The sequence below is a fragment of the Phialemonium atrogriseum genome, assembly GCF_030411735.1.
Source record: "Phialemonium atrogriseum strain 8032-3 unplaced genomic scaffold QBC33scaffold_4, whole genome shotgun sequence".
In the NCBI taxonomy this organism is placed as follows: domain Eukaryota; kingdom Fungi; phylum Ascomycota; class Sordariomycetes; order Cephalothecales; family Cephalothecaceae; genus Phialemonium; species Phialemonium atrogriseum.
The window spans coordinates 1,379,245-1,407,089 of NW_026848141.1; the positions used below are offsets into that span (position 1 = coordinate 1,379,245).

General features: G+C 54.8%; 9 protein-coding genes across 9 annotated transcripts; 5 read left to right on the forward strand and 4 right to left on the reverse strand.

The window, feature by feature from the left end:
* Positions 1-271: 271 nt before the first annotated feature.
* QBC33DRAFT_529039 (TAF5-like protein) lies at positions 272-3,524 on the reverse strand. The gene is made up of 4 exons (XM_060427109.1): positions 3,157-3,524; positions 2,663-2,848; positions 1,800-2,605; positions 272-1,734 (listed from the first exon to the last, which is right to left on the reverse strand). The coding sequence occupies exons 1-4, from the start codon at positions 3,298-3,300 to the stop codon at positions 570-572; spliced, it is 2,301 nt and encodes a 766-aa protein (XP_060286925.1). The 5' UTR covers positions 3,301-3,524; the 3' UTR covers positions 272-569.
* Positions 3,525-3,567: 43 nt separating this feature from the next.
* On the forward strand, positions 3,568-4,852 carry QBC33DRAFT_279834 (mediator complex protein-domain-containing protein). Its single transcript, XM_060423232.1, has 3 exons — positions 3,568-3,901; positions 3,983-4,698; positions 4,751-4,852. The coding sequence occupies exons 1-2, from the start codon at positions 3,809-3,811 to the stop codon at positions 4,613-4,615; spliced, it is 726 nt and encodes a 241-aa protein (XP_060286926.1). The 5' UTR covers positions 3,568-3,808; the 3' UTR covers positions 4,616-4,698; positions 4,751-4,852.
* On the forward strand, positions 4,711-5,562 carry QBC33DRAFT_280466 (prolyl endopeptidase). Its single transcript, XM_060423235.1, has one exon. It carries the CDS (start codon positions 5,038-5,040, stop codon positions 5,437-5,439), a length of 402 nt encoding a protein of 133 aa, XP_060286927.1. The 5' UTR covers positions 4,711-5,037; the 3' UTR covers positions 5,440-5,562.
* Positions 5,563-6,023: 461 nt separating this feature from the next.
* Positions 6,024-6,451, reverse strand: QBC33DRAFT_601196 (uncharacterized protein; the record flags this gene model as incomplete). The annotated part of the gene is made up of 1 exon (XM_060432097.1): positions 6,024-6,451. The coding sequence occupies exon 1, from the start codon at positions 6,273-6,275 to the stop codon at positions 6,024-6,026; it is 252 nt and encodes an 83-aa protein (XP_060286928.1). The 5' UTR covers positions 6,276-6,451.
* Positions 6,452-7,003: 552 nt separating this feature from the next.
* Positions 7,004-10,608, reverse strand: QBC33DRAFT_280621 (Retinoic acid induced 16-like protein-domain-containing protein). Its single transcript, XM_060423236.1, has 3 exons — positions 10,289-10,608; positions 10,086-10,199; positions 7,004-10,002 (listed from the first exon to the last, which is right to left on the reverse strand). Exons 1-3 carry the CDS (start codon positions 10,295-10,297, stop codon positions 7,231-7,233), a joined length of 2,895 nt encoding a protein of 964 aa, XP_060286929.1. The 5' UTR covers positions 10,298-10,608; the 3' UTR covers positions 7,004-7,230.
* Positions 10,609-11,478: 870 nt separating this feature from the next.
* On the forward strand, positions 11,479-13,823 carry QBC33DRAFT_280647 (alpha/beta-hydrolase). The gene is made up of 3 exons (XM_060423237.1): positions 11,479-12,358; positions 12,423-12,672; positions 12,782-13,823. Exons 1-3 carry the CDS (start codon positions 11,577-11,579, stop codon positions 13,670-13,672), a joined length of 1,923 nt encoding a protein of 640 aa, XP_060286930.1. The 5' UTR covers positions 11,479-11,576; the 3' UTR covers positions 13,673-13,823.
* On the reverse strand, positions 13,756-15,767 carry QBC33DRAFT_529052 (DUF89-domain-containing protein). Its single transcript, XM_060427110.1, has 6 exons — positions 15,703-15,767; positions 15,580-15,650; positions 15,372-15,502; positions 15,193-15,309; positions 14,268-15,117; positions 13,756-14,212 (listed from the first exon to the last, which is right to left on the reverse strand). The coding sequence occupies exons 1-6, from the start codon at positions 15,722-15,724 to the stop codon at positions 13,982-13,984; spliced, it is 1,422 nt and encodes a 473-aa protein (XP_060286931.1). The 5' UTR covers positions 15,725-15,767; the 3' UTR covers positions 13,756-13,981.
* Positions 15,768-20,161: 4,394 nt separating this feature from the next.
* On the forward strand, positions 20,162-20,807 carry QBC33DRAFT_512452 (uncharacterized protein; the record flags this gene model as incomplete). Its single annotated transcript, XM_060425909.1, has 2 exons — positions 20,162-20,381; positions 20,446-20,807. The coding sequence occupies 2 exons, from the start codon at positions 20,162-20,164 to the stop codon at positions 20,805-20,807; spliced, it is 582 nt and encodes a 193-aa protein (XP_060286932.1).
* Positions 20,808-25,575: 4,768 nt separating this feature from the next.
* QBC33DRAFT_556198 (uncharacterized protein) lies at positions 25,576-27,615 on the forward strand (the record flags this gene model as incomplete). Its single annotated transcript, XM_060429702.1, has 2 exons — positions 25,576-25,639; positions 25,706-27,615. 2 exons carry the CDS (start codon positions 25,576-25,578, stop codon positions 27,613-27,615), a joined length of 1,974 nt encoding a protein of 657 aa, XP_060286933.1.
* Between the last annotated feature and the right edge of the window lie 230 nt (positions 27,616-27,845).

The window sequence follows — 27,845 nt, forward strand, 5'->3', positions numbered from 1 at the left end:
GGAATGCTGACATGCAAGGCGTTGCTTAGCGCAGGACGCTCGGACCAGTGCTGTGGATGACGTGGGCTTGGGGGGGGGGAGGTGTACGTACATTCATCTACACCTTCTACACCGCCCTGAGGTGACCCCTTTCTGCTAGAGTCTAGGTACCTACCTAGACACGCACAAGGAACAACTAGAGAGCGCGTAGTAGTTTGTCATGGTAGATCGTTGATCACTTCCAACCCAGCATTGAGTTGCGGAAGGTGAGACAAAGAAGCGGGATCACAATTCATGACCATATTTAGCAGTGTAATAGTGATTCAAGGCAGAATTGATGCTTTACGGAAGGATCGCTATTTAGCAGCTGAGGTATCAAAAAGAATCTCCCCTGCCAACTTTTAAAAAACCCTTCGGACCCCCTGAAGAAAACCTAGCGACGAGATAAAGCAAACCCGCGGCCCAAACTCCAGGTCGTCTGCTGCTTGATGAAAACTCCAACCCGTCCTGTAAACCAAGGGGCAAACTCCATCGGACCTTTTTGGCCTCAAAAAAGCGCCAGGGCTAGTTGTTTATAGATCATGGCGTTCCTACCGCTCAGGATCGTAGCAACCGCCGGCAACGATGAGGTTCATGCGTGTGAGCTGGACCTTCAGGACGGGAGTCTTCTTGGTGGCGAACGCGCTGATCTGGTCAGGGGTTATCTGCACCTCCTTGCCCTTCTTCTTCCCAGTTCCTCCGACGCCGGTTCCGGTGCCCGTGGCCGCCGACGGCTGGGCCCCCTGTCCACCGACAGTGATGTTACGGCTATCTCCCTGGCCGCCCGCCGCCGCACCATCGGCCGCCACCGCTCCTCCGTCGGGCTGCTGGATCTGCTGGGCGGCGGAACCACCAACGAGTGGGTTGGCCTTGGCCGGATCGGCGGGCAACTCGACATCCCAGACACGAACCGTGCCGTCTAGTCCGCCAGAGACGAGAACGTTGGATTCGACGCTGAAGCTCATCGATGGGATGCCTCCCTTTCCGTGGCCGCGGCAGCGCTTGATGCGCGTGCCCTTTTCGACGTCCCAGAAGAAGATGTTGCCGCCCGCGTCAGCGCTGGCCAGGATCTTGCCATTGGGGGCACACTCGAGGGAGCTGATATAATCGGTGTGGCCGGTGAAGACACGGACACAGGCGCCGGTAGAGACGGCCCACATGCGAATCGATTTGTCCGTCTCGTCAGAGGCCGAGAAGAGGTATGTCCCATTCGGGTGCCAGGTTATGGCTGAAATACTCGTGTCGTGACCTGCCATGATCCGGACAGCGGAGGCATGATCCTGCATGAAGACCCGGACGGTCTTGTCCCAACCGGCGGTGGCGAAGTAGTGGCCGTGGGGCCCCCACAGAACGCGGAACACGGGGCCGTTGTGGGCTTTGTAGATGCAGAGGCAGGCCCAGACATCGAGCGACCAGAGTCGGATCTGGCCGTCGGCGGAGCACGAAATCAGGAGCTTCGAGTCTGTCTCGACTCGGCCCGTGGCTCCCTCCTCGCTGTATGGGTTGCGGTCCAAGTTGGTGATCGAGTCCGAAAACGAGACGCCGTAAACGGGGCCCGAGTGCCCAATCAGTTTGCGATTGTTGACCTTGAGGTCCTTCTCGTTGGCCAGCTTGGAGTTGAGGGCCTTCCCGTCCATGCTCCAGACACGGATATACGAATCCATTGTGCCGACGGCAACAAGCTGATGGTCTCGAGAGAAATCCATGCAGGAAACACTAGAGCTACAGCGTCAGTCTACATTCGCTTGCCGATGTTGACAAGAGAGTGCGGCATGACCTACCTTCCAAGGGTGTTGTGGAATGTGAACATGCAGGCTGAGAGCGCTACTCCAACGCCACCAGTCCGTCCCTCGACCCGGAACCTGTCTCGATTCTCGCGGACCTTCTGCATCTCCATGACCACGTCTCGTGCACGCGAGGGGGGGAGAGGCAATTCAGCTCGAGACGGCACATCGGCGCTCTCCTCCCGCTTGATCTTTCGGTCGAACTCGTCAGCGAGCGTAGGCCGGCCAGGAGCAGGCGGGTTCAGATGGTCTTCTTCCTCGAGCTCGGCTCGCACGTCGTCTCGCAGCTCAGCCTCCATGGGCATCGGGCCCAGTTTCAGTGGGGTGGTTGTGTCTAGGACGTCCCGGTTAGACATTCCGGTGAAAACGCCTGGGATCCCTTCGTGAGTGTCGGCTTCGTCGAGGTTCAGAGCCTGGGCCCGTCGATAAATGGCCTCAAAACTGAAGGGCTCAATGGGGCCACGATCGCGCTGTTCAACGGCGCAATGTTGAGTAAACAGTTCGGCGAGTACAGTTCCGCCGGATTTGGGCTCTCTATCCAGGAAACTGTAGAAGATCTGTGCTGCTTGCACGTTCAAGGGAATGAGATATTTATCCCTCTTGTACAGCCTGGTGGTGCTGTTCTCTTGCACGTGCTGAGGCAAAGTAACCGTAGCAAAGGTCCTCAGGTCATCTGCGTGGACGTTCTCAAACTGAGACCTGAAGGTGTTGAAGAACTGGCTCGCGTCCTCTGCGTATCCACCTTCCACCAATTCAATGTAGGAATACACAAATGCGGGCCAGAGGAACTTGCTCAGCTCAAACTGGGGGTTGTCAGGAGATATTCAATACTTATATATGGCAGAATGGACAATATTCACCTTGTAGAAGTCGAGGTTGTTCTCGACCCAGTCCTTGAGCAGAATAAAAGCTTTGGCGTACTTCTTAGGACCCAAATGGTCCACACGATCGTGCTTTGGCCGCCCATCTGGGCCGAGATCTGACGATTCTCTGCGGAAGACCTTCTCTGTCTGTGTGAAGCCACGCTTCAGGAGATAGTCTGTAACCTGTGGATCATCTGAGTTAGGAGGGTTCCAAGCCTGTGAAGGAAGTGGAAAACCAAGGTCATTCATGGCGAAATACAGAATCATATAGGTAGAGAGGTAGAGAGACTTGCTGCGGGGAGATAGTTGAAGGATAGGTTTCAAGGGGATTGTGATTTTTAGGTCCGCAGGGAAGGCTGGGCTATGCCTCGCCTGAGGCACACAGAGACCAGTGGGAGTGAAAGTGAAGGTGAAAGTGAGAGCCATAGAGCAGCAGTGGGAGAGAAGGAAAACCCCAACAGAGAGAGACACAAAGATATGAAAGGGCTCACAATCTGGTTAAGATTCTGGGCAGAAGGTGGTGCCGTCGCTGGAGCACCACCACCAGCTCCTGCTCCTCCAGATCCCTGGCCATGGGTGCCATAAGAAGCACTGGGCGGCCCTGTGCCAGTACCCTGAGGTGCTGTGCCTGACATCCTCAGCTTCCTTTCAAACTTCGCTTAGTTGAGCAGCAATCGAGTAGCCTTGGAACTCAACCCCCTTCGCCCATCCGTGAGGGAAATATGGGAACTCTCAGTCACCAGAAGGTCATGGGTACTGCCGAGGAAAGAACCAGACGGAACTTGACTGATGATAAATTTTGTTGGTGGAATAAAGTCGTTGTCAAGATCAACTTGATCCAAGGTGAATTGAATGAGGCTCAAGATGGGTGGTGGAACCTTGCAGAGCTGCCGATGCGCTAGTGCCGAGGTAGGTCTGTGCGCACGCACCTCTTGCCTCACTAAGAACGACCCCACAATCTTTCGTTTACCACAGTAAGCTCCCATAGAAAGTCAGAGTGTCCGTTATCTACATACCATAATAAGGTCAATAAACTTTTGTTCAATTGATCTTCCCAGGCGGCTCACCAACCTGCCTTGGCAACTGCTGCACTTCATTATCTTTACATGTAGCTATCTAACCTGCATCTTTATCTCCTTTGCAATGGACATCGATGTTCAGGGTCAAGACGCCATTGACGTCCACAAGCCTTTTACAAAGGCAGAGCGCATCCAGCAGCTTGCTGAGATCGATAACGTGGGTAGTCATTCTTTGCCCCAATGCTCCTTCCTCTTCCCTTCTCTCCCACTACTTCCATACTAACTCCGCTTCTCCCAGGACATCACCCTCCTCCTCACCCACACCGGCAAGGCAATCCAGTCCCTCGCCCAGCCCACCACCCCCGACAACGCAGACGGGGACAGCGCCAGCGCTCCCGACGCCTCGACCTCGACCGCCAACCCCGCCGAGCCAGGCGCCGCCGCCGCGCCGCCGCCGGCACTCGACCCAGAAGAGCGCCTCGAGTCCTTCAAGGCGGCCATGAACGCCTTCATGAGCGCCCTGCACTCGGTCGACGTCCGGCTGAAGCGGCAGATCTGGGGGCTCGAGGAGGCGGGCATCGTCACGCTCAGGGGTGCCGACCGGCGCGAGCAGGTGGCCGAGGGGGGCGGCGCCGGGTCCGCGGGTCCAGGGGGCGGACCTGCCGGGGCGGGGGGCGTCGGCGGAAGTGCTGGCGGTCCCGGGAAGGGCAGTCTGGAGCCCAACGGGGTCGGCAATATGGGTGTCCTGGATGTGGGCTGGCTGAACGCGCGGAGTAACAAGGTGGAGAGGGTCATGGAGAGCGAGCTGTGGGCGGGGGCAAGGCAGCATCTGGAGGGGATTGTTGAGGGGAGGATTAGGACAGGTGGTTCAGGCGTCGGCTTGGGTCTTGCGGACAGTGGTCCGAGTGGAGGGGATGATATGGAAGGCTGAGCTGATGGTCCTTGGCTCGCGACCCAAGGCACTTTTCACTGCCAGCCATTTGAAACAGAGAGGACAAGCGCCTATGGCATGAGGTCTGTTATCACTCTTGCCTCGTGGGATGCTCACTCGCTAACTACCCTTTAGATCTACGAGTTGTGCTGAAGCTTGACGCTTGCCCATGCTTGACTTGGGAATTACGACTGGCTGAGAGCTTCAATGGGTCCTACACGTTGTCGAGCTAGCCAATGCTTGTGGGCAGTGGCAGCGAGGTTATACACCTATGACTGGGCGAGTTTTTATAGAATCGCCAGCTCGTCATAACCAAATCCGAGATCGGCCGAGGAACCGGATCTGAGTTTCCACAAAAACGCGGGGTTCGCGCCCCGAGGTTTCTTTCCTGCATATGCCGACTTCGCAAACCAAAAACCACAATGTCGCTTGCCACAGTCCACCTGCGCGTCGCACGACCGACGAACAACATCGAAGCCCTTTTGCCCTTCTACTGCGACGGGCTAGGCTTCGAGGTACTGCTCAAGTTTGCCGAGCACGAAGGCTTCGATGGCGTCATGCTTGGTCATAAGGGGAGCGCATACCACCTCGAGTTCACAAGCAGCAAGGCTCACGATGCCGGCCGGGCACCGACGCAGGACAACCTGCTTGTGTTCTACCTTCCGGACAAGGATGGCTACGGCGCTGCGGTTTCACGAATGGAAGGGGCCGGTTTTGCTGCTGTGGCCAGCTTCAACCCGTACTGGGATCGGTGTGGGAAGACGTTTGAGGATCCAGATGGGTACCGTGTGGTCTTGGCGAACATGAAGGCGCCGGTTGTCTGAGCAGGCATTTGTGACAGACTAAGGGTATATATGCAGGCTTCAAATGAGAAGGTGTTTTGGTTGGATGAAAGTTTGAGCAGCTTGTCCTCCTCACTCCAGAGCTCTTTCACTGTGATGTATGTCACCTGTCTCGAGCTCGCCAGGGGTAGCCAGTGATTGCTTCTGTGGCACTGATATTGTCAAGTTCTGTTCATGACTCCAAGCAACCAGCTCTCGGACATCGATTCTGTCGTTTTAGACTTGAGATGGTCACAACTGATGGTGTGGGAGTCAAGCAAGGGCAACATTTAGTAATCACAAAGGTAAATACTCGAGTCTTTTGCTCAACAATCAGGGACAGCGGTCAAAATTCACGGGTACTGCTCAATACCATTCACATTTGGGCAATAATAGATCAAATCTTGGCATATTATCAGTCAATTGCCACAATATCAGACTCGTCCCATCTGGGAGCATCAAGTCAAAAGTTCCAGTTCTTAAAGAGCCATCCCGATCACCGTCGGTGCTCTATCCTACCTCTCCGTCTTGCATGTTCTGGTCACACTCCACGGGGCAACTTACCACTTACCACTTACCGTACCATTTCAGACTGCCTGCAGCTCGAGGTCAGAGTTAGTCGCCTCAAGACGGTCTAGCCGCCTGCGCATGAACCAAGCGATCCCCCAGCCGATGAGCAGGCCGACAACGGCAAGGCCCACCATGAGGCCAAAGATGCTGCCGAAGAGGCAGGCCGGCGAGCAGTGGAAGTCGAAGGGGCTGAAGGCGGCGGAGGCGAGGCCAACCAGGCCCAGGAGGGAGAGGAGGCACAGGCCTGCGCGGGGAGTGGCTGGAGCCATTTTTGAGTGATGATGCTTGGTGGTTGGCCCCGATGCTTTGATCTCTGGTAGGACTGTTGGATCTGAAGGCTTGGTTACTAGGATGATTTATGCCTTGGTTCTGGGCGGGGATGAGAGAATATATACTCGTGGAAGATGATGTGCTTGGGGGGAATAATTACATTGTTTCTCGTAAACCCCTTACATGTGTTTACTACAATCGACTAACTTCGAATCTGGGTATGCCTTTTCGTAAAGAACCTGCTCGACAACAGCTCCCTTGTTTTGGATAATGGGCTTGTCCTCTATCAAATAGGAATCGATTAAGGGGCTCGAGGACAGGAACAATCCATAGTTCAGGTGCCCGAACAAAGGGTGACAAAGTCCCTTGTCTGGACAAGCGCATGCTCAATCCCACCTTGTAAGGCGGCTTAACCATGGCAGGGTAGCGGAACAATCCAATGGTATTCGGCGGGGAGTGTTTCTTGAGGGACGGACGAAATCGACAGGGCCGGGTGTTCATCTTAGCCGAAAGAAAAGGAGAGCAGGAAACCGTAGTTCCAACTGACGGACACAGTTGTCACAAACTGAAGAGAGGACCAACCGTACCTCGTATCAAGGACCTGGCAGAGTGAAGTAAACGAATAGATAGATACTACAAGACTCTATTGTGGCAAATGAACATGATGGACATGGACTCGTAAAACAGAAAAGTAATGGATAGCCCCTCCAGCCCTTTCGAAGGAAAAACAACGTCCATATCATGAGCCAAGGTGGTTATCAAGAGAAGCGCAGCTACAAAAAGCCGGACCGTCCGTCTTCCATACAATCGATCCAAGGACGCCGAGCAATGCCAGTGCAGTAAGGCGCCAACAAAAGTAAAAGGGAGAAAAAAAAAGACCCTTCGTATGAACTACGGCAGGGGCAAACCGGGAACATTCGACGCCGAATTTGCGATTTGTGGGCAGCCGCCGTCTCAGGCAAATCGCACCTCGTCAAAGAGTCCCGCCCGCACCTGCACCAGGCTCGCCAGCTCGAAGAGGAAGGACTGCAAGACAATGACGTTGGTGATGACATGCGAGACAGAAACCGTCTTCTCCTCGGGCGGAGTCGGCACCTCTCCCTCCCCCTCCTCCCCCTTCCCGTCGTCATCCGCCGCCTCGACACCGGCAGCCACCTTCTCGAAGACGAGGGGTATCGGCTCGATCTTTTCCGCGCCGCCCCTCACGGCCGGTAACCCAACCCGCCGGGAGAGGATTCCCTGGTCGACGGCCTGGAAGGCCTTCAGCTGGCTCGACACGGCGTCGCCCCTCGCGTCCCAGGACCCAGGCACGCTCGCCGCGCTGCCGGGCGAGTACGACCTCGCCAGCCCGCCGCCCCGCGAGGGGCTCTCGTGGCTGAGTGGGAACTCCCTAGGCGGGACCGGCGCCGGCGTAGACCTATCCGAGGGCCCGCGGCTCATCTCCTTCCTCCCCCGCGGGCTTCCCGAGCGCGTGGGCGTGCCGAGTTCCGAGAGGATGCGCTGCGCGAACCCTTCGAGGCGGGACGGGCGAGCCGGGGAGGCGCTGCGGTGGTCGTCGTTGCTGGTGCGGCCGATGGCTGGCGTGCTGGGGGCTGCTTGGGGGTTCGGCTGCTTGGGCCGGGCCGGGACTGGGGGAGGAGCCCCGATATCGGCGGTCTGGAAGGCTTCGCGGCGCTGTTGCAGGAGGTCGTCGAATCGCGGAATGGTCTCACGGTAGGCTTCCACCTCGTTTGTCAGAAGTTGGAGGACGGTGAGGAATCGAGGGAGGCTGGAAGTGGTCCACTTGGGTCGGCGCCGGCACTGTTTCATGCTCTGGACTTTCTGGAATTCAGCATAGATGGGCGAATCCGGGGCGGGAGGCGTGTCCGATTGACCATACTCCTCGCCCTCGTCATCGTACACGTATTGCTGGGTATTCCGCAGGAACCAGCCTTCTATGCTGACGAAGCCGCAAACGGCGAGCTCGAAGATGGCGTCCGTCAATGACAGGTTCGTCTCGACGGGGTTCAGGAAGAAACTCTCAAGACGATCGAGGATGATGTTCAGGACGGGATCGTCGGGACGAAGGGTATGGGGGCAAACATCCTGCGGCGCCCCGGGGAGACTATCCGGAATGGCCGGGAGCTTGTGGTTGTTTGTCGATGTTTTAGGTGCGACAAGCTTCAGTGAGCAGGGGTGGCTCTCCAGTCGGATAGTTGTGTCCCCCAGTACGTTCTGGTATATCTCATCGAAGTTGTCCTGACCGCCAATGCACCCCGCAAGATGCGTCAGAAACTCCACCTCTTGCTGGTGAGCCCCGACAGTTCGGCGAGAAAGCTCGCTGCGAACGGTTACCGTATGAAGGAGGGTGATGACGGCATATCGATGGTGCCTCTTAAGGATCGCCGAGACGAGCTGCAGAGTGACATTGATCGTCTGCTGGCTGTGGGACCGGAGACAGGCCAGGATCAGGTCCACCAAGTTGAAGAGTAGAGGAGTAGCCGCTGTGTCGGATTGGGCTGCCATCAGAGTTGCTAGGTCCATGGACTTGCGCTTTCGGGCCCTGCTCACTGAGCTTACTGACGTAGAGGAGGCGGAGGGTACAATGTCTGGCAGGGCAAGAAGATAGTGAAGAATCAGGTTGATCATGTCGGGGTGGTCAAGGGACTCGAGAATCCGCCGGAGATAAGTCAGGACAGCAACCGAGGAGCCCCCGTCAATATCAGAAGACTCCAGCAGTGAGGGGTATCTGGGGGGAGAACGATCAGCGATGCACCACACTGGTTGGATGGAGAGACAAGGCACATACAATAACTGCTGGAGAAATATGACCTGGAAGTGCTCGAGCAGGGTTGATTTGACCTCGACGGATCTGCAGTGATTCAGGACGTCCTGCCAAAAGAGTAGATGGGAGAGAAAGGTGTCGAGGTGGGCCTGGAACTCGGCGGAACAGGAACTGGTGATTTCATAGTTGGATTTGGGATGGTCGTAGTCGGAGAGGGCGAGGACTGGGGGGAGCTCGTGCGCGGGGTGGTCGATGACGAGTTTCCGGCTCAGCTGGCTGTACAGAGCGCCCAATCCGGTAGCCATCAGGGTGGACAAGTCGCTCTCTACTATCCACTGTTCGAGGGCCACCGAGCTAGACGCCGCCTCGATGATATACAGCAGACCTGTCCTTGCAAAGTCGCCAACCTTGCCCTCGTTGTGGATGTAGTCCATCAAGAGATAGAACAGGGGGAAATCCTGCTTCTGTGTCCGTCCAGCGAACCTATCGTGCTCGTCTTGGTACTCCTCGCTCGGCGAATTGGCCTGTTGCCTGGACCTGAACCATGTCGGCAGGATCTCGGGGTCCAGCCTGATCTTGGTAGTGATGTTGAAGGCCAGCTCAACGACCCTGGTCTCGGTATCCGAGTCAAGGCGGATGCTGTTCGTGCCGGTGATACGAACCAGCAAGTTCGTAAGGCTGACCGAGAATGAGTCATTCTCGACGAAGGCCTCCTCCTCGCTCTCGATCAGAGTGGCAAAGAACAAGACTGCCTCCTTGATGATCCACTCATTGCCGGAAGAGATGGCGACCTTGGCAACCGGTATGTAGATCTGCTTCCTCGCGGAGAAGGTAATGCACGGGTGAGGCAGAGGTCTCCGCGATTCATCGGTGAGGATGTTGGTCAGCTCTTGTAGGCGGATCTCGATGTTCTCGGCGGCTTCGTCGTCGTGGGCCAGGTTGGACGAGTTTCGCCATCTTTGCTGGATCAGAGGTCAGCGCGAACCGCAAACCGCAAACCGCAAACCACCGACGACGGCCTTGTGGGTTGTCAAGCAAGGCTTACCAGAAGCTGACTGTATTCCTTCTCGAAGCGATGGAGTCGTCGAACGGGATCCCGGGCGAAGTCCTTACGGGAGCTCCCCGAAGACAGGGGAGTATGGGCTAAGAGGCGCGACCACTGGAATGAGAAGTTAGCAACAGGTTAGCAAGAAGGGCAAGGCAGGGAACACAACGCCAGGCGGCGCGCATGCTGCAGGAGCTACTCACAAAGTCCATTACGCTCCCAGATACATCTCGAAGCCGTGGGATGTATTCTGATCGGAGGTCAGAAGAGTCTCTTGGGCTGGAGGAGGAGCTCTTTTGTTTGCATGAAGTGCCATGTTCCAGGTGTCGCGAAATCGTTTAGCCGCATGGGTCGGGCGGGAATATGTAGGTACCTAGGTACAGTACAAGTACACGCCTAATAAGAGCTCTCCCGCCGCCAAACCAGAGAGCTGGATCTTCAACGGGAAAAGCTTCGATTTCGAGAAAGCTGCCCCACACTTGATGACTTGCAGTTCCAGGCCATCCCTACCTGGCCCCTACCTGGCCCCTCCTACCTACATTTTCAGCCACGAGGCAGAGCGAGTCGTTGGTATCTGGAGAAGAACATGGATACCTATACCAGCACTGTTCAGATTCTGAATTTGGAACAAGCTCATAAGCCCAACTCAAATCGACTGGTTTGGGGTAACTCGCCTGTCCATCAAAGAGAAGGGAATATGGTAACGGGGCTGCCGAGTAGGTACGACATATCCGTCGGTATTCAGTTTAGTTTCGCCCGGTCTTCGGGACGTTGTTCTCGAGCTCCCGCACTGCCACCCGCCCACGTGCCAGCATTCCCAGGCTTCCACTCCCTCATCGCCATCGCTTAGTTGGACGAATCGGTTCGGGGCGCAAGAGTGAGGCTTGAAAACTCAATTTGTTTGTTCGTGAAACATGCGAGGGGAATTGCGTGTTTGGGAAAGGCTGGACGCGGGGTCGCACTACATTTGGAGTTTCCTTCCTCCCATCGACCTCAATCAACCTCTGGCAGCAGCCGATCAGCTTTCAGTCAGGGCTGTCAGGTTATGTTGCCAGCAAACAGCGGGAAACCATTGGCTCCGCCTCGGGCTGACTTATCGGACTCTATGCGGAGTCATGCTTTTTGCCCGGGCGCCTCTGCAAGTGCGGATTGGGGCTTGGCTGCAAGGCGTCGACGAATCACTGGCCGTAACGGCTCTTTCACAAGGATTCCAGGATGGCAGGGAGGTGCCGAAGCAGGAACCTATCAACGCTCACATGGCCCGGCCAGCGGGCTTCCTCCTCGCTTGCCATGACATTCTTATTTTGCGCTCTCGCAACACGGCGAACTTCTGAACTTCTAATACTCCATTCATTTGGTCGTCTTCTTCCTGCCCACCGGTGAACTATGACTTGATGTGCCTCTAGAAGCCATCGACATCGACATCGCCAAGCGGAAGCAAGCTATGGTCCTGGCTGTCTGCATGTTGAGCCACATAGTTACTGCGCCGTCATGGGGTTCTTCGATCGATCCAAGAAGGTGAAGAAAGATGTCCCAGGTGGCCCACCTAAAGATCAACCACTGGCACCTATTGAATTCCAGGCACCACCACTGCCGCTCCGACCACAGCTCGCCGGGCCGTGGTGTGCTGCTGATGGGGCCTCTCCATCGTCACTCGCCCTCCAGCCGGCCAGAGCTTTGGCTCTTGCGCCAGGATGGCATGGTGTCCCTCCTCAACTCCCGCCCCAGTACCACCAGCAAGGCGGGCCGTATGCCCCCATCGTGGTGAACCAGCACTATTACTTCTCTCCTTCGCAGCCCTTCCAACAACCTCACTGGCCCCAGAACAGCAGTGGCTCTCTAAGCAAACTAAACCTGGGATCCGTGATCAACTTGGCCGAAGAGCTTTGTCCCCGGACGCGCATCCCCGAACTCTTCGATGATGGTCTTCCCTCGTGGCACCACTATCGAACCCAGCTCCTCAACCAAAGCGCAGCGCTCTATGACCAGATCTCGAGCAGCTTCGACCATGTTGTGACTTCGATAGACCGGGATCGCTATGGTGGAAACGAGAAGAATTCATTCCTCTATCAACCGAGCCTGGCGCCACCAGCAGCAGCCGGACCCCCTTTTGAAGGGGCGCCAGCAAAAAGAGGCAAGAAGGGCCAGAGCAAGAAGGGCCAGAAGGGCCAAACCAAGGCCGTAGCTGCCTTCGCTGTGTCAGACAGTTACTTCGCCAAGGTAGACCTCTATGCAAACTCAAGGCTTCCACTTCACCTCTCTCCATTTAAACTGTGAGAAAGCCCCTTTTTCTTGGACCCCGACTCCAACCATCATCCATTGCTCACTTATCTCCAGATACATCCCCACCTACCCTATTCTGTGCCTCGCAGCGCAGTATTCAGAACGGGTGTATGAGAAGCCCCGAGGTGCTGAGCGAGACGCCTACGTCGACGCCGATTGGCGCACCGGCACCAAGGCCATGGTTATCAAGTCTGTGCCCATGGACCACATGAACACCATCGTGTTCGCCATCCGCGGGAGTGCCACCTTTATGGACTGGGCTGTTAATCTCAACATGGACCCGGCGTCTCCCACCGGCTTTCTGGTAAGACGTCCCCCCCCTTTCTTCCCAATGCCCAAAGCCACCTGAAACAACCTCCCACCCCCAAGATAACAACTGCAACCACCTTGCTGACCCCCCACCCCACCACCAGGACGACGCAGGCAACTTCTGCCACGCAGGCTTCCTCACAGCAGCGCGCCGCATGATCGGCCCCGTAGCGCGCCGCCTGCGCCAGCTGCTGGAGGAGGACCCCGGGCGCGCGGCGTCGCACTCGCTCCTGATGACGGGCCACAGCGCCGGCGGCGCCGTCGCCGCCCTGCTGCACGCCCACATGCTCGCCCGCTCCGCCGCCGCGTCCTCGGAGCTCAACGCCCTCGCCGCCCGCTTCCGGAGGATCCACTGCGTCACCTTTGGCGCCCCGCCCGTCAGCCTGCTGCCGCTCGGCGCCGGCGATCCCGACTGCGGCGGGATGTGGCTCGGGGAGGAGGGGGCGGGGAGGAGGAAGAGGGGGAGGAAGGATCTGTTCCTCGCGTTCGTCAACGAGGGTGATCCCGTCGTTCGCGCTGACAAGGCGTACTTGCGGAGCCTGTTCGAGCTGTTCGCTGCGCCTGCGCCGGCACCGGCGGAGGGAGGCGAGGACGGCCGGGTAGCGGTTGACGGGGCTGGGAGTGGGAGGAGATCAAAAACTTCGCTGGCGGCGAAGGCGGATCGGTCGGCCAAGTCGCCGGGCAGCGGTAGCAGCAACAGCAGCAACAGCAGCAGCAGCAGGTCGAGGAAGCCCGGCCCAGCATGGAAGGTACCCCCGTGCACGCTGAGCAACGCTGGCCGGATCGTGGTGCTGCGCTCGGGCGACCCGAGAGCGAGGCTGGACGGCAAGAAGACGGTCGAGGAGAGGGTCAACGAGGGTGTCGTCGCCCAGGTCACGACGGATGAGCAGCTGCGGAGTGTCATCTGGGGCGACCCCGTCTGTCATGTCATGAAGCTGTATGCGGCGAGGATTGAGACGCTGGCCGTGGGAGCTGTCACGGCTAGGGGTTACTAAGAGGTGTCTTTTTTTTTGCGGGGGGTGGTGGGTCGGGGTATGTCTGGGGTGATGCTTATGGCTTGATGATCTTGGAGTTAAGGGTCGGGTGAGATACCACTGGTTCATGGACGAAGAGATGTATTTGGGGGTTTCCCTTTGCTGCACTGGCCGTTTTCGCAAGAGACGACATTTACGATATCTCGCCAAACTGTTAGCGGAAACAACTGAGATCTGAGGACAAGATAAAGATACATGGTGCTGCTCTATCTAGACTTATATGTTTCTAATAACAACCCAGATCAAAACGGGCCAAGGAATGAATGGCTCTCACTGGCCATTCGAGAAAGATACGACGGCCCATTTCCCACTCCAGGCCCATTTCCTCGCCCCCGAATCTCCCCCTCCGCCTTCCGTCTGCCGGAGCTCCTCGTCCTGGCCGGGCTTCAGGCCAACGACGACGTCGGCCTTGCAAGTCCTCAGGGCGAGGATGTTGACTCCCGACCCAGGTCCGAGGGGCCCGATGGCCTCGGTGAACGGCGTGGTCGGGTCCCAGCTTGCCTACCCAAACAAATTAGCCAGCAAATTTGATTCCTAGCGGTTGTGTTAAACTTACGTCTCCCGTCAGTTTCCGGTAGTTCAGGTCCCCCTTGAAGACGACGAGTTCGCTCGTCTTGAGGTCCTCGAGGAGCTCCTTCTCCACATGCGGGAGCCTCCAGTAGCTGCCGGGGTGCGTCCAGAACCGGTTCGGCCGAAGCATCAGCTGGCCCTCGGAGTGGAGGCGGCTCCACTCCTGGAAGAGATAGGACAGCTGGTCGGCCTCAGCGTCGGAGAGCGGCGCCGGGATCTTGTCCTGCAGGTGATCGTCCTCGGACGGCGTCTCGTAAAAGTGTCGGGGGTTGGCAAGGGCATTGAGGAGGGCGGCGAAGTCACCCGGCACGACGTCGGACACGAACCAGGGCATCGACTTGGGGTGGAGGACCACGACGGTGGCGAGTCCCGCCGAGAGGAGATAACCCGCCAAGATGAGGTCCACGTAGAGCTCGAAACCGGCGTTGTCCAGGACGATGTCCACCCGCCGCTCCTTCTTGCCTTCCTTCTTGGCCTTGAGGAGCAGATCGTATGCGGCGGGGAGGTCATTGACAAGGATGTTCTTTTCTGATGCCTTCCGAGCCTCGGAGCCCTGCAGCTTCTGGATATCCTCGTAGGACAGGCTGGTCAGGAGGGAGAGGTCGGTGGCGTTGCCCCAGAGGCAGATCTCGCACACTTCCATGAACAGGAGCCTATCAGATTCCTCGTCGGTAGCCTGTCCTTTGTTATTCTCTAGTTTCTGGACCAGGTCCTTGTATCTTCCGGCGAGCTCGAGCACCGCAGGTCGAGATGACCGGAAAGTCTTGATCTTCTGGCGGGCGAAGACATCGTAGCCCTTCCAGTAGGTGGAGAGGCTGAAAGAGGTGTTGATCCGTCTAATCTCGGGGTCTCAGCGGTGTCTTCCAATGGCTGCTTCTTACTTTCGGCGGGGGTCTGGGTGGTGATCGTACCTGAACAAGTAACACTCGCAGAAGAGCCATTGAACATTGAGCCAGGAGGGGTTGCCGAGCTGCTCCAATTCCTTATTGTACAGAGCTACATCGGGATAGCCGTCATCCCGGATTGGTCTGGCAGTAAGTAGCATGTTAGCTCTGGTAAGAGATCGCGGTATTGCCTGGAGGGAACATACACAAGTGGCCGGTCGTGTTCAACCTCGTACTTTAGCCGGGCGAGCTCCTCGACGATCTTCTTGCCCTCGTCCCGTTTCTCGGTGTCATCGCACTGGGATACAGACCGGTAGGCATCGTCTATAACTCCGGTCTGCTGGCTGTTAGTGTTTCCTGTCCAATGGACGATCAATCTCAAAGGAAGGCTCTGGTCGAGGGTTGGGCACTGACAATGATGATGGGCCACCTCTCTCTCCCAGTAGGGAACCCAAACGACGTCTTATCGGCAGTCGAATAGCGGGCTAGGTTGGCGTCAGTCGCCTCCAAAGAGCAGGCAGAGGACTGGGGACATACGGATCTTTGTATCGTATTCCATCTTCACGGCAATCTGACCTTCTACTCCAATTCTGAAAATCACGGCGGGTTTGCGATGGAGGGGTTATTTTTGGTGGGGTTGAGGGGTGATCCCTGACATGAGCACCATTCTTTTAAATCCATAATTGCGAGTTATTCAATATAGGATGGATATGCTGTTAAGGAGCTCTATCAAACATCTGCCACTGTAGATGTCACAAACGAACCGAGAAAAACATCCAGACTCTTCCAATATGTGCAAGTATGGAAACAAGTATGGATTTTGTAAAACTGATTGCATCAGAATGCCAAACTTGCTATCCGTTTAGCCGATGCACCTTAAGAAGAGATAAACCGTTGAGTATTTATCTCAACCAGTTCTCCCATGAGCTGGGCCATCCAAGCTTTTAAGCTTCTCTTATTCTTCATCTCCTCCTCGCTTTCCAATCTTAGGCTCAATTGTCTTCTTTCTGTTTAGTAGATATAATTATGTTCAGGCTCTACCCCAAATACTTTCATGTCACTGTCTCTTTACAATATCTTCACATCCCAGCCTTGTGACAAGTGTGCAAAACCTTCGCCTTCCTTTTGTGGAGAGTTGGACTCGCAGATACATCTCTTGGCCGCGGAATAAATGTGAAGAGAGAAAGGAACTGTGCCACAAGAACAACTCTCCCACCCCCCCTTTTGTTAGCAATTTTGACTCGCCAACCCCTGAACCCCTGAGTCGCACCCAACATGATTCCTTTGAACTGCGTTGTACATCAACACTTCCTACCATTCAATATTCTGACTGTTCACTGATTCAAGCACACCGTTTCTTAATCCACAAATACCCTCTACCTTGGGTCCTGTTACTTTCTTTCCACCATCATCGTTACCAAAATTACCATCCGATCAATTACCCAGGTAATTCCCTGGCGGCATGCAGAGCATACACTGCTGACACTGAGGTACGTATTGTCCAGGGTTTCCTTTCCTTTCTGTTTCCTTCGGCTCTCCATCCACAGCCTTTGTCGCCACCAAGGCCCAAAGAAAAGGTGAGACCAAAGACTACTGCCACATGCCGAATCGCACTTCCCTGCAAGGAATGGATCAAACACCAAAGAATCCGCCCTACTTCCAGATATCGTCAATTCCAGGCCTGTCCCCAGTCCTGCGCGGTTGGCAGGTATGAGCTCGTCAGTATAGGTACCGCAAGAGAGCTGTACTGTGTAGCAACGTGGGGATCAGGCTGGTCAGGGCAGCTTCATTCTCAGCTTCCCACAGAACCTCAAGGCGGTTGCAAGCCGAAGACGTCAGTGCAGACGTCGAGCTTGCCCTCGGTGATCATACCGTCTTCGTTGGGGCCCTTGGCGTCAGGGTTGAAGACTCCAACGTCGTCTTTCTTCAGCGGGTAAGGTAGCTAGCCAGCCTATCAGATGGACCTCTTGCAGAGCGAGGCAAGGACCGTCGACTGCTCACCTGCATGCTTGAGGCGAACGTGGTTTCCCTCATTGGACGGGAAGGCTTGCTCGACGACATGGCCAGGTAATTGGGGGCCTCGATTCAAGTAGGTTCGTCATTACGGCATCAGATGGCTGACTTGGAACTTGGTATTTCCTCCGCACCGAGAACAAGCTCCTCGCTGGGTTCAGCGAGCTGACCGGAACACTGGCTCGCTGCTTTGGTCGCGGCCGAGGAGAAAACCAGCAGATTGGAGGGCAAAACGAGTGAGAAGCGATAAGCGGTAAGTAGTAAGTGGACAAGTGCTCTCCCGTAACTCCTCTAACGATTTGTCAGATCGAGTGGGTCAATATGAAAGGCATTGCGAGGCAGGATGTGTTGAAGGAGTGACTCTACGGGAGTAGGAATCAGCGGAGGGTTTGAGGTTAAGGAACGGAGCACATAGGGGAGATATAGCGGTTGGATTCCATGGTCGCTGGCACTTTCGTTTTGGTGGTCTCCCTGCCAGCAGCTTTCGTGCCTGTCGGTTGGTTTACATCCTGATCTCGTCGCTGCTGGGGTTCGATTTCATACAATATGACGGATGAGAGGGAGGCCAGGAATTAATTACGGGTCGATCGACATGGCTGTGTTCTCCAGGCGGGCAGGGATGGTATATATTAACGTGTTGGTCTCCTATTTTACTACCACAGTAGGGAGCTGATCCCCGAGGTCTTGAAACATGAAAAGAGTTCTAATCTCACGGTTGAACGGGTTGTTTCATTCTGTCGTGGTGCTCCATTGCTGGAAGCATCGGGAATTAGGGGGGTCAAATTATTAACCACCACCGATCCAAATTGATGGTGGGCCTGCAGTTGCTCCACCTTCCATGTTTGCAAAAGTTCACATGGGTCTCCACATCCGATGAGGAAGCGGATCGAAAGGACGGGAGTTCCTTACCTTTTTGTGGGCACCTCTGAGGTACACCGTCCTACGCAAGTCAAATCGTCCCGAGTCCGAATATAATTTTTAAGTTTTTTCCCAAGATGTAAGATGCGTCATGTGCGATGTACGTCGTCGTATATTGCGTGTGGTGCAGGGTGAATGAATGCAGTTCGGGACAAGCGCCGCCATCTTGCAGCAGCCAGTAGCAACGCCTGCAATTACCTACTACACTACCATAGTACGGCCATGGCGGACGGGGAGGGCTGAGGCAAGATTGAGGCAAGAAGCTAAGCACCTCTCCGTCGGAGGACTACGACCAGATGAGACTAGCAGGTTCCGTCTCGCCGGAAACGGTCGAGGTACGTGCCATATTTCCGGGGAAACCGGGCAAATGACCAGGTTGGTCCACCAGATCCCGTCGAGATCGGCCGAGGATCCAATAGAAGAGTGGGGCACTGAGAGCCGGGATCAAGTGTACTGAGCATGCACGGTGGGAAAAGGGGAAGGCGGGGTTGTGTGGCGTGTCTAGTGGACGCTAACAGGGGAGGGGGTGTGAATGGGTGAGATTCGGTCTAACGTTACGTGAAAAACCCCACTGCAGAAGAATGCAGAAGAAACCTGATGAGATGGAAATGTCCCCAAATACGAAAGGGAGAGGCCGAGTGGCAATTTTCTCGTGTCTAGGGCAACGCCAAACCGCCCCAACTTTCAGCTTCCTCTGCATGTCGCCTCTCCTCAAGCTAGATGCCATCCAATGTTTCCGCAAGTCGCCCAGTCTTGCCAGTACAAATTACTGAAGAGTGGCCCTGTAGACATACAACCTATTTACAGTACTGTTGCGGATAATACAGTGTTAAGTTGATCCCCCCAGGCTATCCCAGTTACCCGCCAGGCAAGCCACCAAACGCATGACGTGCCGCAAATTGGGGGAGGGGAGGGGGTGCTGGGAGGTGCTGGTGCATATTAATTGCCTGTGGCGCCCGATTTCCGACCAACAACACATCACTTTTTCTAACCGGAAGTCGGTGAGCATGTGACAGAGGTCAATCCAAGAAAACAACCCCGATCCCTCGGTCGAATTGGTGGCGGGAAGGCTGGGGCTGGGGGACCGTTGGGCGTGTACCTATTCGCTCGAGGACATGGGCAATCACCTTGGTTCCTGGCCAATTGAAACGATAGAGTCGAGGCAAATTTCGGCTCAGCTACGTAAGGTAGCAAGCAACAAGCAACATCCATGCTAGGCCGTCGCGACGGCACCTTCCCTAAACCAACTGTACCTACTATTTGCATGGCATGGACTCATGAGCAACCTGTTTTTCTGCACCCAATTTCAATCATGACCTCACAGTGCGGGAAGCTTATTTCCGTCCGTCCACAGGACGAGGTGTTCCGTTCCGGGTCGGCCCCGACTCGTGGCTGTCTTGGGGCCCTACCCCCCCAACCCCTAACCCGTCGGCAAAGTTTAGGCGTACTCTTGCTAAGATTTGTGCACTTTATGCAATTCTTGGGCGACTTATTAGATGGCCCAGAGACCCCATGTTTTGAGACGGGGCCGAGGCCCTGTCTCTGTTGGATTGCCCAGTCCATATCCAACTAGTGTAGCATGGGATTATTTCCTCACTGTGCTCCCCGGATTCTAGGCCCAACCGTCGACGAGATTGGATACTGCCGAGATTAGTTCGTTTCTTCCCATGGAGGTGTGGGCCAGTCGATCGCTCGGCGCAGTACCTGCTTAAGGATGGTTTTCTTAGTTTCTCAGGTGACAAAGCCGGAGCTCCAGCATTAGGTACAGATGTAGATCCACACCAGCACCAGTTGCGTCGTCCAACCCCGTCTCTTGGCCTCTTGGTTGCCATGGGTTCCATCACACTCAGCAGCAGGAGCAGCAGCAGCAGCAGCTCATGCTGCATAAAAGCCCTGTCTGCCCTCCCCTTCCACCCATCTGCTTCCTCTTCCTCTTCCCCTTCCTTCCTAACCACACTCGCTTCAACAACTGCAACATCAAAGTTGTCTGTACAATAACGGTCTTGCTTTGCACCAATACAACCACACCTAATCGATTAATCCGACCTCCAGTCACCCCGTCAAAATGAAGTATTCCGCTGTCGTTGTCGCCCTCCTCGGCGCTGCCGTTGCCCAGGACCTCTCCATGATCCCGGAGTGCGCCCAGAAATGCATCACCGATGCCGTTTCCTCGTCGACCAACTGCAAGGCCGATGACTTCCCCTGCATCTGCAAGAACCAGAACGCCCTGATCGGTGGAGCTACCCCTTGCGTCATTGAGAAGTGCGGTGCCGATGTCGCTACTGGTATGTTTTGATAGTCCCCCCTGTGGTGCCATTGGCCACCTCGCTGACCATACTCCCTTCACAGGCAAGGTCCTCCCCGCCACCCAGAAGTTCTGCGAGGAGGTTGCCGCCGGTGGTGGCTCCTCGGCTAGCGCCTCTGCCTCGGCCTCGGCCCCTGCCTCCTCCGCTCCTGAGTCCAGCGCTCCGGCCTCCAGCGCCCCCTCCTCGTCGGCTGCTGAGACCGAGTCCGCCACCGCCTCTGCGTCCGAGACCGTGGGCCCTACCGGCTACCCCACCGGCACCAGCGCCCCCACTGGCGCCAGCAACGGCACCGCTACCGCTACCGGTGCCCAGCCCACCTCCACGGTTGAGATCGCCGGTGCCGCCGCCGCCGGCTCCATTGGCGGCCTCGCCATGCTCCTCCTCGGTGCCGTTGCCGCCCTCTAAGTGGCTTAGCACTGCTTGGAACGAGATCTTCGTCTCGACCGTGAGGCGACGAGACGCCTCTCCGCTGTCCGCGGTCATGTATCTATCTCGCAGGTTACCAGGGAAAGGATCCGGCAGCTTTCGAGTACGGCTGTTGTTGTCCTCGGGGCTTCATTAGTGCCTACTTTTAGTTCTGTCGGATGGGACGGATCTGGATGTAAAGCAATCGAGCAAAATTGAACCCCGTGGTTCACATATTAATACTAATTACCTGACACAATGTTCTGATTCGTCGTGAAGTGTTTTCTCTGTATTTCTTCCCATCTCAACCTGCCAATATCTTTGGCCAGCTGCCGAGATTGTAAACTCTGTTGTTCTCAACCGGGAACGTCGGGCTTCCAGCTTGAGTGGCTGCAAAGTGCCAAGCCAAGTTGTGCATGCATGGATGACAAGGGGCGGGGAGTCAGCCACAAGCGCCCCGTATTGCAGGACCACTGCATATGGGTACATAAAAAGGTATCTGCATCCACCAATCATGTCATTGGGTGATGTTTCCTGGAATCGTTTCGTTGACAGCATTTTTCCAACGTCGTGTTGGTACTCTCAGGTTAATTGGAATGACGTATCTTTGCTCTCCCCTGACCCCTGACTTGCCACCGTTTCTCAGATCTTTTCCCTGGGCCACCTGAAGAGAAAGGGCCGTTTCCCGTTCCTTTGTGCTTACGTGGAACAGCTATTATGGAGCCCGGATCAAGGCTCTCGCTCACATGAGCTACTATTTTTAAAGGGGGCGGTTTCCATGTTTCACGACGTCCACCAATGTGGACCACGTAATGATGTGGACCACGTAATGCCACAACGTATAGGCCTCGCCGCAGATGTGGAGACCTGCTGCGGCATTCGACTTCCAATCGACCACGGATGTCTGAGACATACCACCCTTGCAGGAGGGCGCAGTGGCCGATCATTCCACAGTCTCTTGCCACGGTTTCTATGGCAGCCATGGCCTGTTTGTCAAAAACAACTCTACTCTTATGTCATCCGTCCCATAATATCGATGTTCCCAGTTTCCCAACTACACGTGTATAACTCAGGTGTTATTGGGACAATCTACTCTTGAAGAACAAGACCAAAGGGATACCCACCTATGTATGGATGAGCACATAATCCCTTGGGACCCTTGGTATACTTGGCAATGCGCAAGGCCAGTCACGCCAAGACAGCGTCCTAGAAATGCGCGCAGTGGATGGTTTTGCCAAAGTGACCGAAAGAAAGAAGAGGAAAAAAAAGGTCTAACAAGAGCCATACCAACCTGATAAAGTACACGCCCTAATACATGTCCGCCTCATCAGGGCTCACATAACCAGCACCTATTCGCGCCAAGCATAGCGTTAAGCTTGCCCAGGTAGATTTCGTCGCCAGGCCCATACATCTACAGCCTAAGGCCAGCCAGCACAAGCGCATTGTGAAGGTCACTGTCAGCGCTATAGTCGTCCCGCCAGACAAGCCGCCCCTACCGCCCAGTGCAGCCTCAGTCGCATCCTTAGGTCTGCCAACAGCTTGGCCAGGACGGTCGTTTCGCAGGCCGGGGCGAGACCGAGGGCCCGCATCGCGAACCTCGCCATGTCCCGGGGCGCCGGGGACGGACGCCCGTACAGAGGCGGGGCGGTCCGCGTGAGCCGCTCTGTGACGGCTATATACTAGGGGCTTGCCGCAACCTTGGCAATTGGAATCCGACGCGCTGCGTGCCGTGAAACGTAGGTGACTGTATGTCGGCAACCACATCATGTGCTTCAGGTTTGACGCGGGTAGACACTCTTCCATCGGGGAAAGGCCAACTATATCCGCATCATATGATCCATTCAGCTTTCCCCGAGAACGGATCTAGATACTCTATCGGGGACGAGTCTTAAAAGTACGAAAGGGGTTCTCTCTTTGGCTGTTTTATTGACCGGCCGTTTTTCAGCTATTGACTGGGTACCTGAGCAGTCTTTATATCCCCATATCTCTGCCATATAATTATTAGTCGATCCCTAAGACTAAAAGGCAATGATAATAAGACCCTCGTACAGACATGAGACCCTCAAAAACCGGGCCTATGTGACTTAACCAGCGGCGTATCACGGTGATGGGGATAGAGGCAAACTCCTTGCAAATTGGGCACTTGACGCTGGCTATAGACGTAGTACAGGCTCATGTGCTCGGTAATGATATGGTCGCCGTATAGCTGATCGTCGATGATAATGGTGCCATCAGGAAGAAGCTCCAAGCTTTGGAAGAAGCCTGGTTCCTGCTCGAAGCCCATGGTGGACGACATAGCACTACTGATCAGGAATATACAAGGACGATGAAGATGAATGCACTTCCACGCAACGCAGCGCCACTATTAGGGTGTAAGTTCAACGTCTCCGCAGACTTACAAACGCTAAATAACTAGCAACTGCAACCGGGTGCCCGAAACCAAGTCGACCGTTGAACTCGTCCAGCTCAGGTGGTGCTCACTGCGCTTCACCCCCTACTGAGGTTAAAGCGGCAGCTGCTCAGGTTCTGCGACTTATACAGACTTGGTCAGAAAAATGTGTAGGGGGTGACTATTGAGGTAGTCTTGAATGCGATACAGAGCAGTTAAGCCTCTGTTGTCCGTGTCCACATCGCCTATTGGAAGAAGATGCAAGCGATAAATCCGATTTAATCGGTTGAACCGACCTGGTCATTGTCCCTTTTCTTTCCCTCCTTTTTGTTGTCCTTCCTCTTTTCCCTACCTTGGTAAGGTAAAACAACGATGAGGCAGGACTTGCAAGCCGACGAAGTAGACGCAGACTAGTGCCATCATCATTGGTGGAAGTCATCTTGGAAAGGGGTTTGGAGAACCGACGGTGATGATGCACGGTGGTGACGTTGAATGTAAAACGCGTCGAGACTTTCAGGGAGTAGAAGTGTCCAAGTGATCGCCATGGTTAAACTGCGGAGCGGGTTGACAGCCTTGTGGAAAGGACAGGAAAGGAAAGTGACGGTTTACGAGATATTTATGTATGCATTGTACATGTACATACCTACATACAATACATAATGTAGGGACGCATAGACACTTGTTAGTTGGTTAGAGTTAGCTCGGATCATGAGATATTCCAACACGGTGGTTGGGCGACTTTGGTGTGATTGGGTTATTAAGAAGAAGTCAGTCGCTCTAGAGTCTAGAATTGCAGCTTGCAGAAATGAATAGATTTAGTAAGAGCGTAGGGTTAAGTGGCTCATCTCTCATTTTGTAAGGAATATGTGCAAGTGTTAGATAAATGGCCGGTGAGTGGGGGTCACACAGTTATGGTTTATAGACTAATAATGCGCGTGGTTTATTCAACAACAACAGCCGCCTTGCTAGCTCAATCGGTAGAGCGTGAGACTCTTAATCTCAAGGTTGTGGGTTCGACCCCCACGTAGGGCTCAATTCCCTTCGGTCGTTGTCTTTTTTTGTCCTTGTTTCTTTCTTTCTTTGTTTTTTTTTAAATATGCTCGCAGCTGTTGGCTCTATTCCCTCCTGTGAATGTTTTTTCCAGGGCGAACAGGGAGAGGCAGCTACATATGGCTTTTTTGTAAGGAGCTGTATTTTTCCAACTTCTTTTTCCAACTTCTTTTTCCAACTTCTTTTTCCAACTATTGCTGTGTTATTTTAGTTTCGACGTTGTCTCTTGCGACTTACCTTCTTTCAAATTGGAGTTTTGATTACTATGGCAACCTGGGTAAGTTGCTATGCAGATGCGGCAACGGGCTTCCTTGGCGACATGCAATGGCAGATGTAGCAGATAAGTAGATAGGTTCTAGACAATGGCAAGGTTAGGGTATAGGGATGCATTTCGATGCCATACGCATCTTACATTGGTTTATGCTACCTAGTAAATCATTGTTCTTTCACAGAGTGTCTCTGGCTTGACTCTCTACCTTAAGGCGAAACGGCAAGCTAGATCTTGCTAGTTGGCCTTTGTGGCATATGTATTTCGTAGCTTAGAGATATATATGCCAGTATAGAGTGAAGAGCTAGGTATGGCAGTGAGGAGGTAGTTGTTATTTTGGGCGGATCCTAGACACTTGCTTTGACTGACTAAGCTACACCCACAATGTCTTTATATGGTAAATGTTTCAGAGAATTCTATTATCGGGGATGGTAGTATAGTGGTCAGTACATATCGTTGTGGCCGATATAACCCAGGTTCGATTCCTGGCTATCCCAATTCACTTTATTTATTTTTTTTCCTTTTCTTTTTCCCCAATCACCATTTCCCCATTCTGGGCTTTAGTTCAGATGATTTATCCGAGGACTTGAGTGGAGGATATATTAGCAATTTGTATTCTTGTGTTTAGAACTAGATTTCCAATGGACTACTTAAGGCTGAGACATGGCTGCCAAGATACTGAGCAAAACCAATATCAGTTTGGGTTGGACAGCTATGATGTGTCATGAGGATTTCAAGCACTTGTGTTGAGGCAAACTCCTGCAATAAAGACCACTTTTCCTTGTAATGACTAACCAGATTCACTGTCACTGTTTGTCTTCACCTTCCAGTGTCTAGGCACCAAGGCACTTCACTATGATACACTTAAAATCAGCCAAATCTGTCAGAGTTTTTCCCTCTACTCGCCGTCTCTACCTGCCATCTCTACTCGCCGTCACTGCCTGCCACAATCACAGAAACATTCCGCCTCATCCCGGTTGTGCTCGCGCCCTTGGTCTTGTTACTTGCCATTGCGTTTGCCCGCGATACCTTCTCACAGAGCTTGTGCTTGATCATCCACCATGACGAGCGGCCACCTTGAACCTGAGGTAGGGCCTGAGGTGAAGCCTGTCTTTGAGACTACTGGTATGGTTGAGGATGTCCCTTGAAGCGTTAGCTTGATTGTCATTTGTTAACATGATGCTCCTGTAGGACTTCACGCGCGTCATTCCCGCCTACTCCCCTACCGACTCCAGCCGTCATCCCCTCGCAAGGCCGAACAAGTCGCCAAGGAACAAGACCGCTGGGTGAGCTGGGACTGGGACCAGGACCTTTGTAAATGGGACCTTGATTGGGTTCCCTACAGCGGGCCGACTGTTGCGCATGCCAGACAGCTCGTTGATTTCTATCTAGACGAGGGTCTGATTTCTGGCTTGCCACGGAACTACAAACTGACACTACTTGGAGCCGGTGTCTATAACAATAACTTCAAGCTTGACTTCTCGACCACCACATCTGACACGACATTCGAGACCACATTTGAGGAAACTGATAGTGCTGGCAAGGATGAGTGTCTGGCCAGAGGCACACCCAAGCAAGGAGACCATGGGCTGCCCAACTGCCTGATCCTCAAGCTCAGCATGCCTATGGACCCGTACTTCAAGGTTGAGAGCGAGGTAGCCACAACCCTCTTTGTACGCGACATTGTTGGCATCCCAGCCCCGGCCATCATCTGGTTTGATTCGAGCGGTGCAAACCCTCTCGGCCTCGAAGCCATTTTTATGGAATATATGCTGGGCACGACTGTCCAGGAGTGGCAGGACACCGAGTTGCGGATGGAAGACAGGCTTATTCAAAAGGAGTATGCGGCCTTCATGGTTCCAACCCTCCGCCAAGTTCAGAGCTACGTCGAGAAGTTGCAAGGCATCTCGTTTGACCGCATCGGGAGCCTCTACTACGATTGGGAAGGAGACGGCGGCTACCTTATCGGGCCGATTGCCAACCTGCACTTCTCTGCTGGGCCGTACCGCCGTTCCAAGCTGGACCGGGGCCCATTTGCAGGCCCGCTTGCCTATCTGCATGGTCTAATTGATGCGTGGGTACCGGATATCATCCCGGCCATGGTCCAAGGCGGCAATCCATGCCAAGAACTGATGCCAGACATGGACTTATCCCCCAAGTCGAAGTCGGAGTTTGACTCGGAGCCCAGCAGCAGCAGCAGCAGCAGCAGTGGTGAGGTGTGTATTACGCCGCCGGACTCGGAGGATTGCGATGGCATGATGAAGATGATCAACGTTGCCGAAGTGAACCGTTCGTTGCCAACTCCGTCACTACCTTCAGCCCCAAGTCTACCCATTCTTCTAGCACCTCCAACTCCCATCAAGGACGGCACTCCCAGTCCCATACAGCCAGTCCTCCTCCCTTCAAACATGCAACAACGCATCGACCTGGCCCGAGACTTGGTCGTCCTACTTGCCCAGCGGTGTCCTCAGATTTTTCAGGTCCCTCCTCCCAACAGCAATGGTGCCAATACCGGTGTTGCCCATGCTACTGCTACCGATGCCACCGACAGGGCCGGGTATTTCAGGCCCCACGTCTACCACACCGACCTGCACGCCGACAACATAATGGTCCACCCGACCACAGGAGCCGTCACCGCCCTCCTGGACTGGGAACACACCAAGGTCTGCCCGGGGTATTGCCGGTCGCCCCTCCCTCTCGTCATGTACCACCAGGTGGGGCCGCGCTTGGTAGCCTCCATGTCAGTCGGCGAGCGAGCCTGGCTGCCATACGGGCTAAGCGAGACCAAGACCTTGTCCCTGGCTGGCTTTCTGGCGGAGATGCAGGCGGGGACGCCTGCTTCCTCTTTTGCCTGGCACGGCGCGGCGGCGGCAGCGGCGGCAGCGGAGGCGGCAGCGGAGGCGGCGGCGGAGGCAGCACCAGCGATAGTCGGGGACGACGGCTACTGGATTCCGCGCGAGTTTGTGCCGCTAGACGAGGCGGTGAGCATTCAGTCTGCGGTGCTTGGGGATGTTGTGGGGCTGCTTCACACTGTGGCTGTGTGGGATGGACGTTGCGAAGGTGCCGTAAGGGAGGCGGTTCAGATGCTGCAGCGGTGGTAAGGTGTGCCAGTGCGTGTGTGCCATGCGCTTAAAAGGACAAACATGTTAAGACTCACAGTCCTCCTCCCTCGCCTCTAATTATCAAACCAATCAACAGTGCATTCATTCAGTCGCTTGCCCCTTTCCGAAGTGTAGGGGGTCCACGCAGGTGCAAACAAACATAAGCATGACTGGCATTGGACAAATGGATTGTCCTGTTGAAGTTGCACTGCTGGTAAAGACAAGAGGCA